At 47.4% G+C, this 20055-nt stretch overlaps 1 protein-coding gene across 1 annotated transcript in view; it reads right to left on the bottom strand.

Annotated features, from left to right (window-relative positions):
• The window catches only part of cradd (CASP2 and RIPK1 domain containing adaptor with death domain), a 39455-nt gene extending 38931 nt beyond the window's left edge, over positions 1 to 524 (bottom strand). Inside the window, exon 1 of the mRNA XM_038812206.1 lies at positions 8 to 524. Within this exon, the coding sequence (XP_038668134.1) occupies positions 8 to 205 (198 nt within the window). The 5' untranslated portion in view covers positions 206 to 524. The remainder of the gene's footprint in view (positions 1 to 7) is intronic.
• Positions 525 to 20055: the final 19531 nt, after the last annotated feature.

The raw sequence follows: 20055 nt of genomic DNA on the forward strand, positions 1-20055 counted from the left end.
GGAAAGCCCGGGCTCCGCGGCTCGGCAGGTAATCCAGGAGTTTGAGGGCCTTGCGGACACTGGCCGGCTCTGCCCGGATCTCCTCCAGGAAACTCTGACTGAGAAGCCGCTCCTGGTACAAATACTCAACCAGCATATCCACCCTGAGCTGGCTGGCCAGCTCCAAGCGCAACCTCCGCAAAATCCGCCGGTGCTTCTCTTCCATTGCGCCGCTCCTTACGCTGCGGATTCTGCACGCGGAAAGCTGCCCTGATCTGAGCAACAATGAAATGCGTCCCAGTCATCCCAACACAAATACTTCGCCTTCCAGCCCAACTCCTGGGGGTTTAATTCTCTCACAAGCTTTTGGCATTTTTTGTTTTGGAAACGATTATTAACTTCCCTCTCCTTGTCTCTGATGCCAACACACAAAGGAAGGGACTAAGAATTGTTTCAATCTCTCTGCCTCCACTTCCAGCAAACACTGTAAACAATCAGTGCTGGTGGACACACTGCAGAGAGATGAATACTCTCACGAAGGTGTTATAAATGATAAAAAGGATTCTCTGGGATGGAATCCATTTCTTTTGGTGAGAGAGTTCAGAACAAGGGGATAGAACTTATAAATTAGAGAGAGGGGAAATCAGAATCTCACATTAAGTGTGGTAGAAATCTGAATACCCTTCTTGCAGAAGCAATGATGCTGAGGAGGTCTATTAAAATGTTAACACTGGGGGTGGTGCAGTGGTTAGCACTGCAGTCTCACGGCGCCGAGGTCCCAGGTTCCATCCCGGCTCTGGGTCACTGCCCGAGTGGAGTTTGCAAATTCTCCTTGTGGTTGCTTGGGTTTCGCCCCCACAACACAAAGATGTGCAAGGTAGTTGGATTGAACTTGCTAAATTGCCCCTTAATTGGAAAACATGAATTGGGTACTCTAAATTTTAAAAAGTGTTAACTCTGAGAGCTGGATTCTTCCGCCCCGGACATTGGAGAAGTCCATTGACCTCAGGCGGAATTCACCGGGTGGATGCGGCAGGAGAATCCGCCCTGAGGTTTTTATTGGGCCAAAGCATTTGGAGTTACAGAACCAGTGCTGATAAGTGAAGTTGAGGTACAGATCAGCCATGATTAGATTGGATGACAGAATGCGCTTGAGGGACTGAATGGTCACGTCCTGTTTATATGTGACTGTGAGTTTCCTGCCCACTTCCAGTTTCACTCTGGTCTGGCCTCTTTCACAGATGCAGTAAAGCCCACCAATCGATTGGAGACCTTATTACATCCCACCCACATCAGCCCATTTTGTTCACTCCTGGGCTAGAATGTGTGTGGTTTGGTGGGTAGCACAGTGGTTAGCATTGCTGCCTCACAGGGCAAGGGACCCAGGTTCAATTCCAGCCTCTGGTGACTGTGGATTTTGCACTTCCTCCCCATGTCTGCATGGGTTTCCAGGTGCTTCGGTCCGCGATTCTCCGCCCCCCCCCCCACACCGGGTGGGAGAATAGCGGGAGGGCCTCCCGACATTTTTCACGCCCTCCCGCTATTCTCCCCCCCCCCCCCCACGCCCGAACCAGGCCACGAATCGCCGCACGCCGTTTTTTACGGTAAGCGGCGATACTCCGAGGCTGAGCGGCCGGGCCTTCACGCCCGTTTCAACACGGCAGCAAACACACCTGCTCGCTGCCGTCGTGAAAAGGGGTCCAGGCATCTGGGGGCCCGAATGGCATGGCAGTACCACGGCCGTGCCAAGGGGGGCATAGGCCCACGATCGGTGCCCACCGATCGCGGGCCGTGCGTCCGTAACAGACGCACTCTTTTCCCTCCGCCGCCCCGCAAGATCAAGCCGCCACGTCTTGCGGGGCGGCTGAGGGAAAAGACGCCAACTGCGCATGTGCGGGTTGGCGTTGTCCAACCTGTGCATGCGCGCTGACGTCATCGGCCGTGTCAGCCGGCGTGACGCTTGACGTGCGGCCTTGACGACCGTCATCAAGGCCGTGACGCACGGGGGCGCGCTCCTAGCCCCGCCTGGGGGTGAGAATCAGCCCCGGAAGTGGGCGTGAAGGCTGCCGTGGGTCACAGCCTGTCCCACGGCAGCCTTTACGATTCTCCGCATTTGTGGAGAATCTCGCCCATGTAGTTTAGGTGGATTGACCATGCTAAATTACCCCTTCGTGTCCAAAGGTTAGGTGTAGTTACGGGGTTAGGGCAGGGGATTGGACCTAAATAGGTTACTCTGCCCGAGGGTCAGTGCAGACTAGATGGGTTGAATGGCCTCCTTCTGCACTGTAGGGTTTCTATGATCTCCACCTTCAATCATCCTTCAAACATTAACACTGATTATCTGGTCATTATTTCATTGTGGGAGTTTGCTGTATGAAAATTGGCTCCAAGTTCACTTACATCACTTCTCATGTGCATGAATAACTTCAGTACAGAAGTCCCCAGTCAACCATAATTGCCTCAGGACTAGACTGCAAATATTCCTGTTTACATGGAAAAAGTTATCTCACTGACAGGTGCTGGATAGTGTTGAAGAATGTGGGGCACGCTGTACAAATTTTAAATAACTTGTAATATACATGGTTTTGATTCTGACTGAGGGAGTTTAACAATAAGAAGGAACTGGTTGGTACTATTGTGCTACTTCCAATTACAATGGTTGGGGGGGATCCACAATTATTGATTATTTTAATTATCTCTACACCTAGGGGCTATATCCAGTGATTGCATCAGTCTGTTCGTGCCAGGAGGAACCCATTTGCTCTGGAACATTTTCATCGCAGGATTTATTTGAAAGCTGCACATGTTAGACAGGAAGTGGAGAGAGGGCCAAAGGAGGCAAGCTATAGCTGACAGCTGCAGCAGTGAGTGTAATAGTAATGTCACAGGCACCAGCCAGTCTGTCAAGTATTCCTCTGTAGAATTCAGACTAGTTATGTTGTTACATGTACTTGAGAAATAGTTATTGACAAGCTTGACTACTTTATGCATAGTCTTTGCCCGATAGATTGCAAGGCAGCCAATGGTTTGTTTTTTTCATGAGACTTACTACATACACATGTTTAAAAGTTGAATTTTGGAGACCAGCTTTTAGGCACGGGGGGTTGACTTTTACACTTGAGCTGTTTTCCAACGGTTGACACATTAACTTGATTTGGGCTTAAGTGAAATCCAAAAAAGATGGAATAAAGTAAAAACCGACAATACTGAAGATTTGCAAGAATTAGTGTAATTAATTAGCACAACGTGGTTTGTCCTTCATAATCTGCTCGCCTTAATCATTTGAATAAATAAAAACAAGACTTTAATGTATAAATGTTTTAAGCATTTACTTGCACTACTTTTTATTAATATAGTCACAATGAAATTGAATCATTGTAACATCTCCAGGAATATGCTGAGGTTCTGACATTTTTGGGCTTGGATTCCCTAAAAAACGGGTTGGCGTTTTACCTGAGGCATATGAAAAATGATGTATTACTTTGACCAAAAATCATGAGGTCGACTTGCACAAGTATATTTACTTTCTGTGATGGCCAAAAGCACCAATCAGGTAACAGGCTGCAGAAAATACGATCAATACCTAAACGCAGTTTAATAATTTTCATTTATATAGCACTGTTAACAACATCAGGGTGTCTCTTAGCAATTTGCAATCAATTAAGTAAGTTTTGAAATGACACTGTTGTAATGAAAGAGGAGGCAGCTGATTTGCACATGCCGAGATCCCACAATTAGTAATTTAAATACATTTTCAGTGATGTTGGTTGAGAGATGATTGTTAGATGGGCATAAGATTTTTCATCTCAGCTAAATGATGGCAGCTCCGACAGTGCAGCACTCCCTTAGTACTGCATTGGGAGTGTCAGCCTCAATAGTGTACTCAAGGGGATTTGCCACTGATATAATAACACCTTCAATGCAGGGAAACATCCCACGGTGCTTCTCACAGGCACAATCGGACACCGAGCTAAAGAAGGGGATATTAAGAGAGGTAACTGAAAGCTTGATTCAGAGGTAAAATTTTATGTGAAATTGCTCCATGTCTCGATAACTCTAGATATAGATATCATAGAATTTACAGTGCAGAAGGGGGCCATTCGGCCCATCGAGTCTGCACCGGCTCTTGGAAAGAGCACCCTACCCAAGGTCAATACCTCCACCTTATCCCCATAACCCAGTAACCCCACCCAACACTAAGGGCAATTTTGGACACTAAGGGCAATTTATCATGGCCAATCCACCTAACCTGCACATCTTTGGACTGTGGGAGGAAACCGGAGCACCCGGAGGAAACCCACGCACACACTGGGAGGATGTGCAGACTCCACACAGACAGTGACCAAAGCCGGAATCGAACCTGGGATCCTGGAGCTGTGAAGCAATTGTGCTATCCACAATGCTACCGTGCTGCCCACAGATGATATTTATCTCCTGAAGTCATGTGGATAATTCTCAAAATCAGTAATAATAACAGCTGAAAGAAGATACTCACAGAACTTGTGACATTTTGAGACATTCAACCATCCTTACGATGTGTAAATTAGTGTGCAAATAAAACATCAGACACAGACCAGATAATTGATCCAAGTTGACTCTGACTGTTTGCATCCTGCAGAAGCTTCTTCCCACTCTAATTTCCTCTACGAACCCTGCCAGCCCCATCTCTCCAATCCGTTTCTTCATGTGTACATCAAGCTTCCCGTTAAATGAATCAGTGCCCTCCACTTCACCATCTGGTGGCTTTGACCGGTGTAGGATGTGTGGTTAGGATTCTGGAGGCTGCCTGTAGGTTTGCTTGTTTGTCACTGGCCTATTGAATTACTTCCAAAGTACTGAGATTCATTTTGAGAGGAACAGAATAAGAAAATAATGAGTTCATGTTTAATTTATATACTTCGGGTTGACCACACTTGGAGCACTGTGTGCAGTTCTGCTCTCCATATTACAAAAAAATATCGAAGCACTGAAGAAAATACAGAAATAATTTACAAGCAGGTTACTTGGATTGAGAGCTTATCTGTGTCAGTAAAGTCTGAACAGACTGCAATAAGGTAAGGCTGAGAGGAGTCATGAGACAAGTCTTTAAGTTGATGAAAGGGATGGGTAGAGTAGGTACAGAGAGGTACTGGGTGAGTCCAGAACAAGGGGGCATAACATATAAAATAGTCCCAAATAGAGCAAGTAAAGAATTTGGGAGGAATTTTCTTACACAAAATGGAACTCACTGTCACAAGGAGTGGATGAAGCAGTGGGTATTGATGCGTTTAAGAGGAAATTTAAGGTATTCATGGATTAGGGAATCAAGGCATTCAGGAGTAAGGTGGGAACAGGTAATGCGAGTGGGAGGAGATATATCAGGAATATAAATACTGACATGGAGCGGATGGGCCGACTGGCCTTTTTCTGTGCTGTAAATGCTATGTAAGCATCAGCTGTGAATTTACTGGATCGCAAGCTATTGGAGCCATGGTGTAGTGAGTATAGTGTGTGCCCATACCATGGCATGCGTGATGATGATAATAAACATGCACATGTTGTGGTGTATCATGCTGTTCTCTTAACAAGATCTCAAACCCTTGCTTAAGGGTTTAGGAAAGACTAGCAATGACTCTTCCTTGAGGGGTGGAGCTGGCTGAGGGTTGGGAGGAGGAAATGGGATGGGATGGGAATCATGGCTAGAATTTGATTGCTCATCTCCAGACAACCTGCAAACTGAAGCCCTAGCGGATAGAGTGGTCCCAGTTACATCCATCAACCAGGAAATGCTGCACTGCTGAAGGTATTATCCTTACGATCGGAAATTAAACCAGGGCCCCCTTAGCCCTCTCAGATGGGCATAAAGGATTCCCCAGTACTATTCAAAGTGGAGTAAGGGAATACTCTCTCAAACTTGCCCCGTGAGCAACATCACTAAAACAAATTAATCCTGGCTGTGGTTCCACTTTATGGGATCTTGCTGTATGCAGATTGGCTGTCAAGTTTCCTATATTACACCAGATGACTACACTTCAAAAGTGCTCCACTGCGCTTTGGGGTGTTCCAGAGGTCATGAAAGGTGCTATATGAATGCAAGCAATTTCTTAACAATCTTGGCTAGACTGAATGGCCCCCTGGATTGTAGGAATTCTATGGTTCTATCCTATCATGATTAACATCCGCCATGAAAGCTGTGTAACTGTTTTTTAAATCTGATCATATGTGTGTTCGCAACACAAAAGAGAAACGTAACTTGGTCACTACAGTCCCTCAGGAAAGGAGACCTTTACCTGTCCAGCATGCATGTGACTGCTGTCCACACTGCATGATTGTCTCTTAATGTCCTCTGAAGTGGCCGAGCAAGCCAGTCAATTATAAACTGAATAACTACTGGAAGGTTCGCCATTGCTTTCTCTGGGCAACTAGGAGCAGATAATAAATCATGTTTGGCAGCAATGCCCAAGTCCTGAGAAGAAATAAGTTGGTTAGCACAGGGAAGCTTGTTTGTGCCAGTTTTACTTGGTTAACCGCTGGTCACTGCATTACAAACAGCTGGGGCTTCACAAGTCCCGAAATGGAAATATTTATAGAGCTATGGAGATAGACTAGGGAAGTAGGACTGATTGGAAAGCACTTTCAAAGAGCCCGCACAAACAATGGGCTGAATGGCCTCATTCTGAACCATACTATTCTATATATAGATCCATCTCACCAGTTTGGTTTCAGGTAAAGAGTGAAATCTAATAAGGCAAATACAACATACACTGTAAACCTGAAACAAAAGGATATAAATCTGTTGGAAGAGGTTCAGATTGGATTGGATTGGATTTGTTTATTGTCACGTGTACCGAGGTACAGTGAAAAGTATTTTTCTGCAAGCAGCTCAACAGATCATTAGAAAAGGGAATTAAACAAAATTCAAGAAAATACATGAGAATACATAATAGGGCAACACCATATATACAATGTAACTACATAAGCATTGGCATCGGTTGAAGCATACAGGGTGTAGTGTTAATGAGGTCAGTCAATAAGAGGGTCATTTAGGAGTCTGGTGACAGTGGGGAAGAAGCTGTTTTTGAGTCTGTTCGTGCGTGTTCTCAGACTTCTGAATCTCCTGCCCGATGGAAGAAGTTGGAAAAGTGAGTAAGCCGGGTGGGAGGGATCCTTGATTATGCTGCCCGCTTTCCCCCGGCAGCGGGAGGTATGGATGGGAGGCAGGTTCGTGTGATGGACTGGGCGGTATTCACGACTCTCTGAAGTTCCTTGCGGTCCTGGGCCGAGCAGTTGCCATACCAGGCTGTGATGCAGCCTGATAGGATGCTTTCTATAGTGCATCTGTAAAAGTTGGTAAGGGTTAATGTGGACATGCCGAATTTCCTTAGTTTCCTGAGGAAGTATAGGCGCTGTTGTGCTTTCTTGGTGATAGCGTTTACCAGACCAATGCCAAGAATGGGTGGGTTGTTTTATGGGGAATGGTTGGGCAGGTTCAGCTTGAATCCACTGGAGTTTAGAAGTGTGAGAGGTGACTTGATTAAAACCTTTAAGATTCTGAGGGGTCTTGACAGGATGGATACAAACATAACTAACAAGGAGTAAGAGTAGGCCACTTGGCCCCTTGAGCCTGCAGCATTCAATAAGATCATGGCTGAGATTATTGTAACCTCAAACCCACATTCCTGCCCACCTCCAACAACCTTCCATCCCCTTGTTAATCAACAACCTATCTATATCTGCCTTAAAAATATTCAAAGATTCTGCTTCCACTGCCTTTTGAGAAAGAGATTTATGACCCTCAGAGAGCAAAGAATTCTCCTAATTTCTGTCTTAAATATGTGAACTCTTATTTTTAAACAGTGACCCTGTGTTCTCGATTCTCCCACAAGAGGAAACATCCACTCCACATCACCCTGTCAATACCCCTCAGGAGCTTAAAGGTTTTGATCAAGTCACCTCTTACTCTTCTAAACTCAAGTGGATACAAACCTTTCCTCATAAGATATTATTCCAGTAAACCTTCTCTGAACTCTCTTTAATCCATTTACATCTTTCCTTAAATAAGACCAATGCTGTATCAAATACTCCAGATGTGATCTCACCAATGCTCTGTGTGGGGCGACGTGGTGCAGTGGTTAGCACTGGGACAGGGGCGCTGAGGACCCGGGTTCGAATCCCAGCCCTGGGTCACTGTCCGTGTGGAGTTTGCACATTCTCCCCATGTCTGCGTGGGTTTCACCCCCACAACCCAAAGATGTGCTGGTTAGGTAGATTGGCCATGCTAAATTGCCCCTTAATTGGAAAAGAAAAATAATTGGCTATGCTAAATTTATATATTTTTTTAAATGCTCTGTTCAGCTGAAGCATAATCTCCTACTTATGTAAGCAATTCCCCTTATAATAAATGACAACATTCTAGGGCAGCACGGTGGCGCAATGGTTAGCACTGCAGCCTCACGATGCCGAGGACCCAGGTTCAATCCTGGCCCCTGGTCTCTATCTGTGTGGAGTTTGCACCCCCCCCCCCCCCCCCCCCCCCCCCCCCCCCCCCCCCCGTGCCTGCGTGGGTCTCACCCCCACAACCCAAAGATGTGCAGGATAGGTGGATTGGCCATGCTAAATTGCCCCTTAATTGGAAAAACGTCTTAAAACTTATTTTAAAAAATAAATGACAACATTCTATAGCTTTCCTAAGTACTTGCTGTGTCTGTATACTCACCTTTTGCATGCACTATGGTACCCAGATCCCTCTGCACCTCAGAACTCTAATCTCTCACCATTTAAATAATAAGCTTCTTTCTCCCTCCTGCCAACATGGACAACTTTATATTGTCCATATTATACTTTTTTGCCAAATTTTTGCCCACTCACTTAACCTATTGTACCTTTAAAACGTCTGATGCATTCGACCAGTCTACTTACTCAAGTTTTACTCAGGTGCCCTTATTTATGAGATGAACAAAGGACAAAACAGGTTCACGGGTTAACGCATTTTTATTCACAATTCTATTACACAAAAAAATATGACTCAGACTCGCAGCTAAGCTTTGCGTTTTACCCGAACTTAGTAAAGGAGGCTGACAGGCTTCGATCACTTGGTGTGGATGTCTTCAAAACCCAGGGTCCTTTCTTCTTGCGATGGTTGTGCCTGGGGAACTCCCAGATCTGTTCAATGCTGCTTTCTTCATACTGGGAAGCTTGGATTGAGTCATATGTATAAGCCCACCACTGACCATTGTCCGAGCCAGACCCCAACTTGTTAATGAGAATGACAGGATACTCCTGTTTATGCATGGTGGTTCAAGATCTATTGTCCTCTGAAATTCCCCTTGTCCTCATTAAGGAGTCTAATGGCTTCTTTTGTCTTTTCTTCATCCTGCTGCAAAGTGGATCACCTGTGTCTGGAAGTTTGTTATATATTCATGGACTTGGAGTGGGTAATCACAATGTCTTTATAGCAGTAACAGGTTTATGCCTTAACGTGGGTGCTTTTGCAAATGGCCAGTATCGATTCCAGCCAGGGTCTCATGAGACTCTGTTCCAGGCCTCTGTGTATCTTCTCAGTCTGTTTTCAGTACCATTGTCCACATTATACTCCATTTGCCAAATTTTTGCCCACTCACTTAACGTCCTCTTCACAATTTACTTGCTGATCTAACTTTGTGTCATCAGAAAACTTAGAAACCTGGGACTGGATTCTCCAACACCCCCCGCCGGGTCAGAGAATCGCCGGGGGCCGCTCCCGCCGGCCGCCGAATTCTCCGGCACCGGATATGCGGTGGCCTGGCCCTCAATCGGGGCCCACCAATCCGCAGGCGGGCCTGTGCTGTGGGGGCACTCTTTTTCTTCCACGTCAGGCATCAACCTCCGCGATGGCCGACGCGGTGGTGACCCCCCCCCAGCGCATGCGTGGGGATGATGCCAGCAACCGCTGATGCTCCCGAGCATGCGCGGACTTCCGACGCCCAACTGGCGTGGTGCCAAAGGCCTTTCCCGCCGGCCGGCGGTGCACCAACCACTCCGGCGTGGGCCTAGCCCCTAAAGGTGAGGGCTTGGCCCCTAAAGATGTGGCCCAACACCAGAGTGGTTCCCATCACTCCATCCCGCCGGGACCCCCCCGCCCTGCCGGATAGGGGAGAATCCAGCCCCATATCTTTAGCCCCCTCGTCCAAGTCATTTATATAAATTGTGAGAATTTGAGGCTCTAGCACAGATCCCTGTGGCAACCCATTCGTTACATCTGGTCAACTAAGAAAAGACCCAACTTGGTGTCATCTCTGCATCCTCCTCACATCTCACCCTCCCACCCAACTTTGTGTCATCTGCAAATTTGGAGATATAACATTCTGTTCCCTCGTCTAATCCTTTAATATATATTGTGAATAGCTGAGGTACTAGCACCGATCCCTGCAGTAGCCACTAGTCACTGGCTACCAATAGGGCAGCATGGTAGCATTGTGGATAGCAGAATGGCTTCGCAGCTCCAGGGTCCCAGGTTCGATTCCGGCTTGGGTCACTGTCTGTGCGGAGTCTGCACATCCTCCCCGTGTGTGCGTGGGTTTCCTCCGGGTGCTCCGGTTTCCTCCCACAGTCCAAAGATGTGCAGGTTAGGTGGATTGGCCATGATAAATTGTCCTTAGTGTCCAAAATTGCCCTTAGTGTTGGGGTGGGGTTACTGGGTTATTGGGATAGGGGGGGGTGTTGACCTTGGGTAGGGTGCTCTTTCCAAGAGCTGGTGCAGACTCGATGGGCCGAATGGCCTCCTTCTGCACTGCAAATTCTATGAAAAAAAAATTTGTAAAAGACCCATTCATTCCTACTCTTTGTTTGCTTCTGCCAACAGTTTTCTATCCGTCTCCATACACTACCCCCAACCCCATGTGCTTTTATTTTACATGTTAATCTTTTATGCGGGACTTTGTCAAAAGCCTTCTGAAAGTCCAAATATACCACATCCACTGGCTCCCCTTCATCAATTCTACTGGTTACATCCTCAAAGAATTCCAGTAGATTTGTCAAGTATGATTTCCCCTTCATAAATCCATGCTGACTCTGTCCAATCCTGCCACTGTTTTATAAATGCTCTGCTATAAAATCTTTGATAATGGATTCTAGAATTTTCCCCACTAGTGACGTCAGGCTTACTGGTCTATAGTTCCCTGCTTCCTCTCAACCTCCCTTTTTAATTAGTGGAGTTAAATTAGCCACCCTCCAATCAACAGGAGCAGTTCCGCAGTCTATAGAATCCTGGAAGATGACCACCAATGCATCCACTATTTCTAGAGTCACCTCCTTCGGTACCCTGGGATGTAGATTATCAGGCCGTGGAGATTTATCAGCCTTCAATCCCATCAGTTTCCCCAACACCATTTCTCTACTGATGTTGATCACCTTCAGTTCCTCGTTTTCACTAAACCCTGCATTTCCCAACATTACTGGTGTCTTATTTGTGACCTTATTTGTGAAGACAGAATCAAAGTATGTATTTTGTTGCTCAGCCATTTCTTTTTCCCCTATAATACATTCCCCTGACTGTATGGGACCTATATTTGTCTTCACCAATCTTTTTCTCTTCAAGTACCTATAGAAACTTTTACAGTCAGTTTTTATGTTCCCTGTAAGCTTACTTTCGACACTATTTTCCCTTTACAAACTTGATAGAGTTTTTCGAAGAGGTCACAAAGATGATTGATGCAGGTAGGGCAGTGGATGTTGTCTATATGGACTTCAGTAAGGCCTTTGACAAGGTCCCTCATGGTAGACTAGTACAAAAGTCACACGGGATCAGGGGTGAGCTGGCAAGGTGGATACAGAACTGGCTAGGTCATAGAAGGCAGAGAGAGGGCAGCACGGTGGCCTAGTGGTCAGCACAACCGCCTCACGGCGCTGAGGTCCCAGGTTCGATCCCGGCTCTGGGTCACTGTCCGTGTGGAGTTTACACATTCTCCCCGTGTCTGCGCGGGTTTCGCCCCCACAACCCAAAAATGTGCAGAGTAGGTGGATTGGCCACGCTAAATTGCCCCTTAATTGGAAAAAATAATTGGGTAATCTAAATTTTTAAAAAAAGAAGGCAGAGAGTAGCAATGGAAGGGTGCTTTTCTAATTGGAGGGCTGTGACTAGTGGTGTTCCGCAGGGATCAGTGCTAGGACCTTTGCTGTTCATAGTATATATAAATGATTTGGAGGAAAATGTAACTGGTCTGATTAGTAAGTTTGCCGACGACACAAAGGTTGGTGGAATTGGGGATAGCGATGAGGACTGTCAGAGGATACAGCAGGATTTAGATCGTTTGGAGACTTGGGCGGAGAGATGGCAGATGGAGTTTAATCCGGACACATGTGAGGTAATGCATTTTGGAAGGTCTAATACAGGTAGGGAATATACAGTGAATGGTAGAACCCTCAAGAGTATTGAAAGTCAGAGAGATTTAGGTGTACAGGTCCACAGGTCACTGAAAGGGGCAACACAGGTGGAGAAAGTAGTCAAGAAGGCATACGGCATGCTTGCCTTCATTGGCCGGAGCATTGAGTATAAGAATTGGCAAGTCATGTTGCAGCTGTATAGAACCTTAGTTAGGCCACACTTGGAGTATAGTGCTCAATTCTGGCCGCCACACTACCAGAAGATGTGGAGGATTTAGAGAGGGTGCAGAAGAGATTTACCAGGATGTTGCCGGGTATGGAGGGCATTAGCTATGAGGAGCAGATTGTTGGTGGTGGGCACACCTAGAAATTTGAAGCTGTCAACCATTGAAGCTGTCAACCATTTCCATCTTGGCACCATTGATGCTGAAAGGGATGTGTACGATACTTCGCTTCCTGATGTCAGTGACCAACTCCATAGTTTTGCTGATATTGAGGGAGAGATTTTGACGGATCGAAGGTAGCAACCCCACAGGCTATGTGGCCCAAATGGCGGCGGAAGGGGTTCACTTCCCCAACCGACCGGAAATCGACAGAGCACACCGGTTGCTTCGACCAAAGCCCAAAACCAGGAACAGCCGAGGGCAATAATTATCAAGGTGCTCCAGTGCCAAGACCGGGAAGGAATCCAGACAAACCAAAAACTGTAACTGGGACGGCCAGTGGATCCGGATTTATCAGGACATTGGAGCTGACCGGGCCAAGCGCCGGGCGTAATTTAATAAGGCGAAAACCGTGCTGCACAGAAAGAGTGTAAGGTTTGGACTGCTGTACCCAGCCAAACTCTGGGTCATGTACCAAGGCAGGGAGCACTTTTCACGGTCCCTGCAGACACTGACATGTGCATTACGCAGAACTGACTGGGAAAGCAGCAGCAGGGCGGCAATGAAGAGCCCACAGAAAGGCTCTTAATGTTTAGTGTTAAAGTTTTTTTCTTTTCACCCGGGGGACCAGGAGGGGGGGATTGGGAGGCTCCCACTGAAAAGGGCGGAGAGGAGCTTCAGGTACTTGGGGGTTCAGGTGGCCAGGAGCTGGGAGGGCCTTGCATAAGCTAAACCTCACAAGGCTAGTGGAGCAAATAGAGGAGGAGTTTAAGAGGTGGGACATGCTGCCGCTGTCTCTGGCGGGTAGGGTGCAGTCAGTCAAGATGACGATGCTCCCGAGGTTTCTGTTCCTGTTCCAGTGTGTAGTAAACCACGGGAGGCAGGAGTTCCGTCACCACACCAATATTTATTTACAATAACGATATTCCAGGAGAAGCTACAAACAGTGCTGCTAGCAGTCCAGTCAACTTAAGACTGCTCACAAAGCCTACACAGGTGATTATATGGGCCCCCTCAATGAGCTACCATTGAGGGAGCTCATACTCCAATTGGCCAACCAATAAAGCCAATTGGAGTTCATTACACCCCTCCCCCCCCCCCCCCCCCCCCCCAAGGTCCGAGGAATTCCTGCCAGCTGGCATTCCTCTGAGCTTCTTCCTGCTCCTCATGTCTGGGTCTGTCACCTCTGTGTCGTCCGCCGGGTCGTTCTCCGAAGTGGGCGGGGTGTACCTTATAGGTGCCCGTCTTTTCCTTGACGACCTCCTTGGAAGTTGTTCTTCCTCCTCCTCAGGGAGAGGTGTCGCGGCGGCCTTGTCGAGTGTGTCCATCTCCGACTCTGATGGCTGGATGACGGGGTCTGGGGAAATTGCTCGAGGCTGGGGTGTGGGTATCCTTTCCGTCTGGGCTATCCCAGCTGGAGGCAGTCCTGCTTCGCCTGCCTCCAGCTGTGGTTCCGCTGCCCTTATTTGGTCTAGGTGTTTCTTCAGCACCTTACCTCCTATTGAAACCTCATAGGATATGGGCCCTGTTTGGGACTCGACCGTGCCTTTGACCCACGTTGGTCCATTCCCATAATTCTTGACCCAAACCGGTGCCCCCACCTGGAAATGTCTCTGCTGCCGACTATTATCATGCCCCCTGCGTTGGGCCCCCTGTTGTTTCTCCGCTTTCCCCGTTAAATTTGGGAAAAGGAGACTCAGTCTCGTTCGCAGCCGTCTTCCCATTAAGAGTTCAGCTGGCGGTATGCCCGTTGTGGAATGCGGTGTAGTCCTGTAATCAAACAGCCAGCGGGAGAGCTTTGTGTCTATTGACGCTGCCGGCTGCTTCTTGAGTCCCGCTTCAAGTGTCTGGACCGCTCTCTCTGCCAGGCCGTTGGTCGCTGGATGGTAAGGGGCCGTTTTGATGTGACGGACTCCGTTTTCCTTCAGGAATTTTCCAAATTCCCCACTTGTGAATGCCGTTCCGTTGTCCGACACCAATACCTCCGGAAGTCCATGCGTTGCAAACGAGGCCCTGAGCTTTTCAATTGTCGATGCTGTGCTTGCCGTGTTTACCCGGTGGACGTCCAACCATTTGGAGTGGGCGTCCACTATCACCAAAAACATTGAGCCAATGAAAGGGCCGGCGTGGTCAATATGCAGGCGAGTCCACGGTCTGCCTGGCCATTCCCACGGGTGCAATGGCGCCACTGGTGGCACTCTTTGCCCCTGTTGGCACTTCTGGCACCGACGTACCAAGGCTGCTATGTCTGTTTCCAAACCTGGCCACCAAAAGCAGCTTCGAGCTAGCATCTTCATTTTAGACACCCCTGGGTGTCTGTGATGTAACTCAGTTAAGATTGCCTGACGGCCCTGAGCTGGGACGATTACCCGGGCTCCCCATAATAGGATACAATCTTCTACGGTTATTTGGTCCCTTCTGCTCCAGTATGGGTGCATCTGGGGCTCCACTGGTCTTTCCAGTTCCCCTGTTAGCAGTAAATGCTTCATCTTGGCTAAAACTGGGTCTTTTTGTGTCCACAACCGAATATGTTGTGCGTCTACTGGTAGGGTGGCCAAAAAATTTAGAGTCATTACTGTCTCCTCTACTTTTGGTATTTGCGGCGGAGGGGAAGTCTGCTCAAAGCATCTGCATGTGCTACTCGCGTTCCCGGTCTGTGCTCCAGAACGTATCTATATGCCGCCAGTAGTAACGCCCAGCGTTGGATTCTAGCTGATGCAATCGGGCGTATTGACTTGTCTTCTTTTAATAACCCTAATAATGGCTTATGGTCCGTCACTATGGTGAATTTCTGCCCGTACAGATACTGGTGAAATTTTTTTATTGTGAATATCACCGCAAGTCCTTCTCGATTTGGGCGTACTTCCTCTCAGCCATCGCCAAGGTCCTCGAAACATAGGCTATTGGCCGTTCTTCTCCATTCCTTCCTCTATGGGCTAAGACGGCTCCTACCCTGTAGGGGGATGCATCACAAGTGACCACCAACTCCTTCCTTGGGTCATAATATTCTAGGACATTTTCGGATGACAGCTGTTCCTTAATGTCCCTAAGTGCTCGGTTTTGGCGGGTGGACCATTTCCATTCTTGCCCCTTTTTTAGTAGCTGGTGGAGGAGTTCTAGGATGGATGCCCTATTTTCAATAAATTTTCCATAATAGGTTACCAACCCTAGAAATGATCGTAACTCGTGGACCATGGTGGGAGCTGGGGCTTCTTTTATTGCCCTTACTCTGTCTTCTAATGGATGTAAGCCTGACTCGTCTACTTTATATCCCAGGTACGTCACTTGTGGGGCCAGAAAAACAAATTTTTCCCTTTTTAGCCGTTTTTGCCTTTGCGAAACGCCTGAGCACTTCCTCCAGGTTCCTTAAGTGTTCCCTGTTTAGGGCAGCACGGTGGCCTAGTGGTTAGCATAACCGCCTCACGGCGCTGAGGTCCCAGGTTCGATCCCGGCTCTGGGTCACTGTCCGTGTGGAGTTTGCACGTTCTCCCCGTGTCTGCGTGGGTTTCGCCCCCACAACCCAAAAATGTGCAGAGTAGGTGGATTGGCCGCGCTAAATTGCCCCTTAATTGGAAAAAATAATTGGCTAATCTAAATTTATGAAAAAAAAAAAAAAAAAAAAAGTGTTCCCTGTTTGTCCTACCCGTGATTAAGACATCGTCCAAATAAATCGCCATCTGCGGTAGTCCCTGCAGAATATTTTCCATCGTACGCTGGAATATAGCCCAGGCTGATGACACTCCAAAAGGTAGCCTAGTATAATGAAAAAGGCCCTTCAGGGTGTTGATTTTTAGAACATAGAACACTACAGCGCAGTACGGGCCCTTCGGCCCTCGATGTTGCGCCGACCTGTGAAACCATCTGAAGCCTATCTGACCTACACTATTCCATTTTCATCCATATGTCTATCCAGTGACCACTTAAATGCCCTTAAAGTTGGCGAGTCTACTACTGTTGCAGGCAGGGCGTTCCACACCCCTACTACTCTCTGAGTAAAGAAACTGCCTCTGACATCTGTCCTATATCTCTCACCCCTCAATTTAAAGCTATGTCCCCTCGTGTTGGTCATCACCATCCGAGGAAAAAGACTCTCACTGTCCACCCTATCTAACCCTCTGACTATCTTATATGTCTCTATTAAGTCACCTCTCAGCCTTCTCCTCTCTAACGAAAACAACCTCAATTCCCTGAGCCTTTCCTCGTAAGACCTTCCCTCCATACCAGGCAACATCCTAGTAAATCTCCTCTGAACCCTTTCCAAAGCTTCCACATCCTTCCTATAATGTGGTGACCAGAACTGCACGCAGTACTCCAGGTGTGGCCGCACCAGAGTTATGTACAGCTGCAGCATGACCCTGTGGTTCCGAAACTCAATCCCCCTGCTTATAAAGGCTAGCACACCATATGCCTTCTTAACAGCCCTATTAACCTGGGTGGCAACTTTCAGGGATTTATGTACCTGGATGCCGAGATCTCTCTGTTCATCTACACTACCAAGAATCTTGCCATTAGCCCAGTACTCTGCATTCCTGTTACTCCTTCCAAAGTGAACCACCTCACACTTTTCCGCATTAAACTCCATCTGCCACCTCTCAGCCCAGCTCTGCAGCTTATCTATGTCCCTCTGTATCCTATAACATCCTTCAGCACTATCCACAACTCCACCGACCTTCGTGTCATCTGCAAATTTACTAACCCATCCTTCTACACCCTCTTCCAGGTCATTTATAAAAATGACAAACAGCAGTGGCCCCAAAACAGATCCTTGCGGTACACCACTAGTAACTGAACTCCAGGATGAACATTTGCCATCAACCACCACCCTCTGTCTTCTTTCAGCTAGCCAATTACTGATCCAAACCGCTAAATCACCTTCAATTCCATACTTCCTTATTTTCTGCAATAGCCTACCATGGGGAACCTTATCAAACGCCTTACTGAAATCCATATACACCACATCAACAGCTTTACCCTGATCCACCTGTTTGGTCACCTTCTCAAAAAACTCAATAAGGTTTGTGAGACATGACCTACCCTTCACAAAACCGTGTTGAGTATCGCTAATCAACTTGTTCTTTTCAAGATGATTATAAACCCTATCTCTTATAACCTTTTCCAACATTTTACCCACAACCGAAGTAAGGCTCACAGGTCTATAATTACCAGGGTTGTCTCTACTCCCCTTCTTGAACAAGGGGACAACATTTGCTATCCTCCAGTCTTCCGGCACTATTCCTGTCGACAAAGACGACATAAAGATCAAGGACAAAGGCTCTGCAATCTCCTCCCTGGCTTCCCAGAGAATCCTAGGATAAATCCCATCTGGCCCAGGGGACTTATCTATTTTGACATTTTCTAAAATTGCTAACACCTCCTCCTTTTGAACCTCAATTCCATCTAGCCTGGTCGACTGAACCTGAGTGTTCTCCTCGACAACATTGTCTTTCTCCAGTGTAAACACTGACGAAAAATATCCATTTAATGCTTCCCCTATCTCCTCTGATTCCACACACAACTTTCCACTACTATCCTTGATTGGCCCTAATCTTACTCGAGTCATTCTTTTGTTCCTGATATACCTATAGAAAGCCTTAGGGTTTTCCTTGATCCTATCCGCCAACGACTTTTCGTGTCCTCTCCTCGCTCTTCTTAACTCTCCCTTTAGGTCCTTCCTGGCTAACTTGTAACTCTCAAGTGCCCTAACTGAGCCTTCATGTCTCATCCTAACATAAGCCTTCTTCTTCCTCTTGACAAGTGCTTCAACTTCCTTAGTAAACCACGGCTCCCTTGCTCGACAACTTCCTCCCTGCCTGACAGGTACATACTTATCAAGGACACGCAGTAGCTGTTCCTTGAAAAAGCTCCACATTTCGATTGTACCCATCCCCTGCAGTTTCCTTCCCCATCCTATACCTCCTAAATCTTGCCGAATAGCATCATAATTGCCTTTCCCCCAGCTATAATTCTTGCCTTGCGGTATATACCTATCCCTGCCCATTGCTAAAGTAAACATAACCGAGTTGTGATCACTATCACCAAAGTGCTCACCTACATCTAAATCTAACACCTGGCCGGGTTCATTACCCAGTACCAAATCCAATGTGGCCTCGCCCCTTGTTGGTCTGTCTACATACTGTGTCAGAAAACCCTCCTGCACACACTGCACAAAAACTGACCCATCTATAGTACTCGAACTATAGTATTTCCAGTCAATATTTGGAAAGTTAAAGTCCCCCATAACAACTACCCTGTTACTCTCGCTCCTGTCAAGAATCATCTTTGCAATCCTTTCCTCGACATCTCTGGGACTTTTCGGAGATCTATAGACAACTCCCAACAGGGTGACCTCTCCTCTACTGTTCCTAACCTCGGCCCATACTGCCTCAGTAGACGAGTCCTCAAGCGTCCTTTCTACCGCCGTAATACTTTCCTTGATTAACAATGCCACACCCCCCCCTCTTTTACCATCTTCTCTGTTCTTACAGAAACATCTAAATCCTGGAACCTGCAACAACCATTCCTGTCCCTGCTCTACCCATGTCTCCGAAATCGCCACAACATCGAGATCCCAGGTACCAACCCATGCTGCAAGCTCACCCACCTTATTCCGGATGCTCCTGGCGTTGAAGTAGACACACTTCAAACCAGCGTCCTGCTTGCCGGTGCCCTCTTTCGAACTTTTAACCCTATCCCTGACCTCACTACTCTCAACATCCTGTACACTGGGACTACAATTTAGGTTCCCATCCCCCTGCTGAATTAGTTTAAACCCCCCCCGAAGAGCACTAGCAAATCTCCCCCCCAGGATATTGGTACCCCTCTGGTTCAGGTGAAGACCATCCTGTTTGTAGAGGTCCCACCTACCCCAGAATGAGCCCCAATTATCCAGGAAACCAAAACCCTCCCTCCTGCACCATCCCTGTAGCCACGTGTTCAACTCCTCTCTCTCCTTATTTCTCACTTCGCTAGCACGTGGCACGGGTAACAACCCAGAGATAACAACTCTGTTTGTTCTAGCTCTCAGCTTCCACCCTAGCTCCCTGAATTTCTGTCTCAAATCCCCATCTCTCTTCCTACCTATATCGTTGGTACCTATGTGGACCACGACTTGGGGCTGCTCCCCCTCCCCCTTAAGGATCCCAAAAACACGATCAGAGACATCACGAACCCTGGCACCTGGGAGGCAACACACCAACCGTGAGTCTCTTTCGTTCCCACAGAACCTCCTGTCTGTTCCTCTAACTATGGAGTCCCCAATGACAAGTGCTCTGTTCCTCTTCTCCCTTCCCGTCTGAGCAACAGGGACAGACTCTGTGCCAGAGACCTGCGCCCTATTGCTTACCCCTGGTAAGTC

The sequence above is a fragment of the Scyliorhinus canicula genome, chromosome 11 (genome assembly GCF_902713615.1).
Source record: "Scyliorhinus canicula chromosome 11, sScyCan1.1, whole genome shotgun sequence".
NCBI classification, from domain to species: Eukaryota; Metazoa; Chordata; class Chondrichthyes; order Carcharhiniformes; family Scyliorhinidae; genus Scyliorhinus; species Scyliorhinus canicula.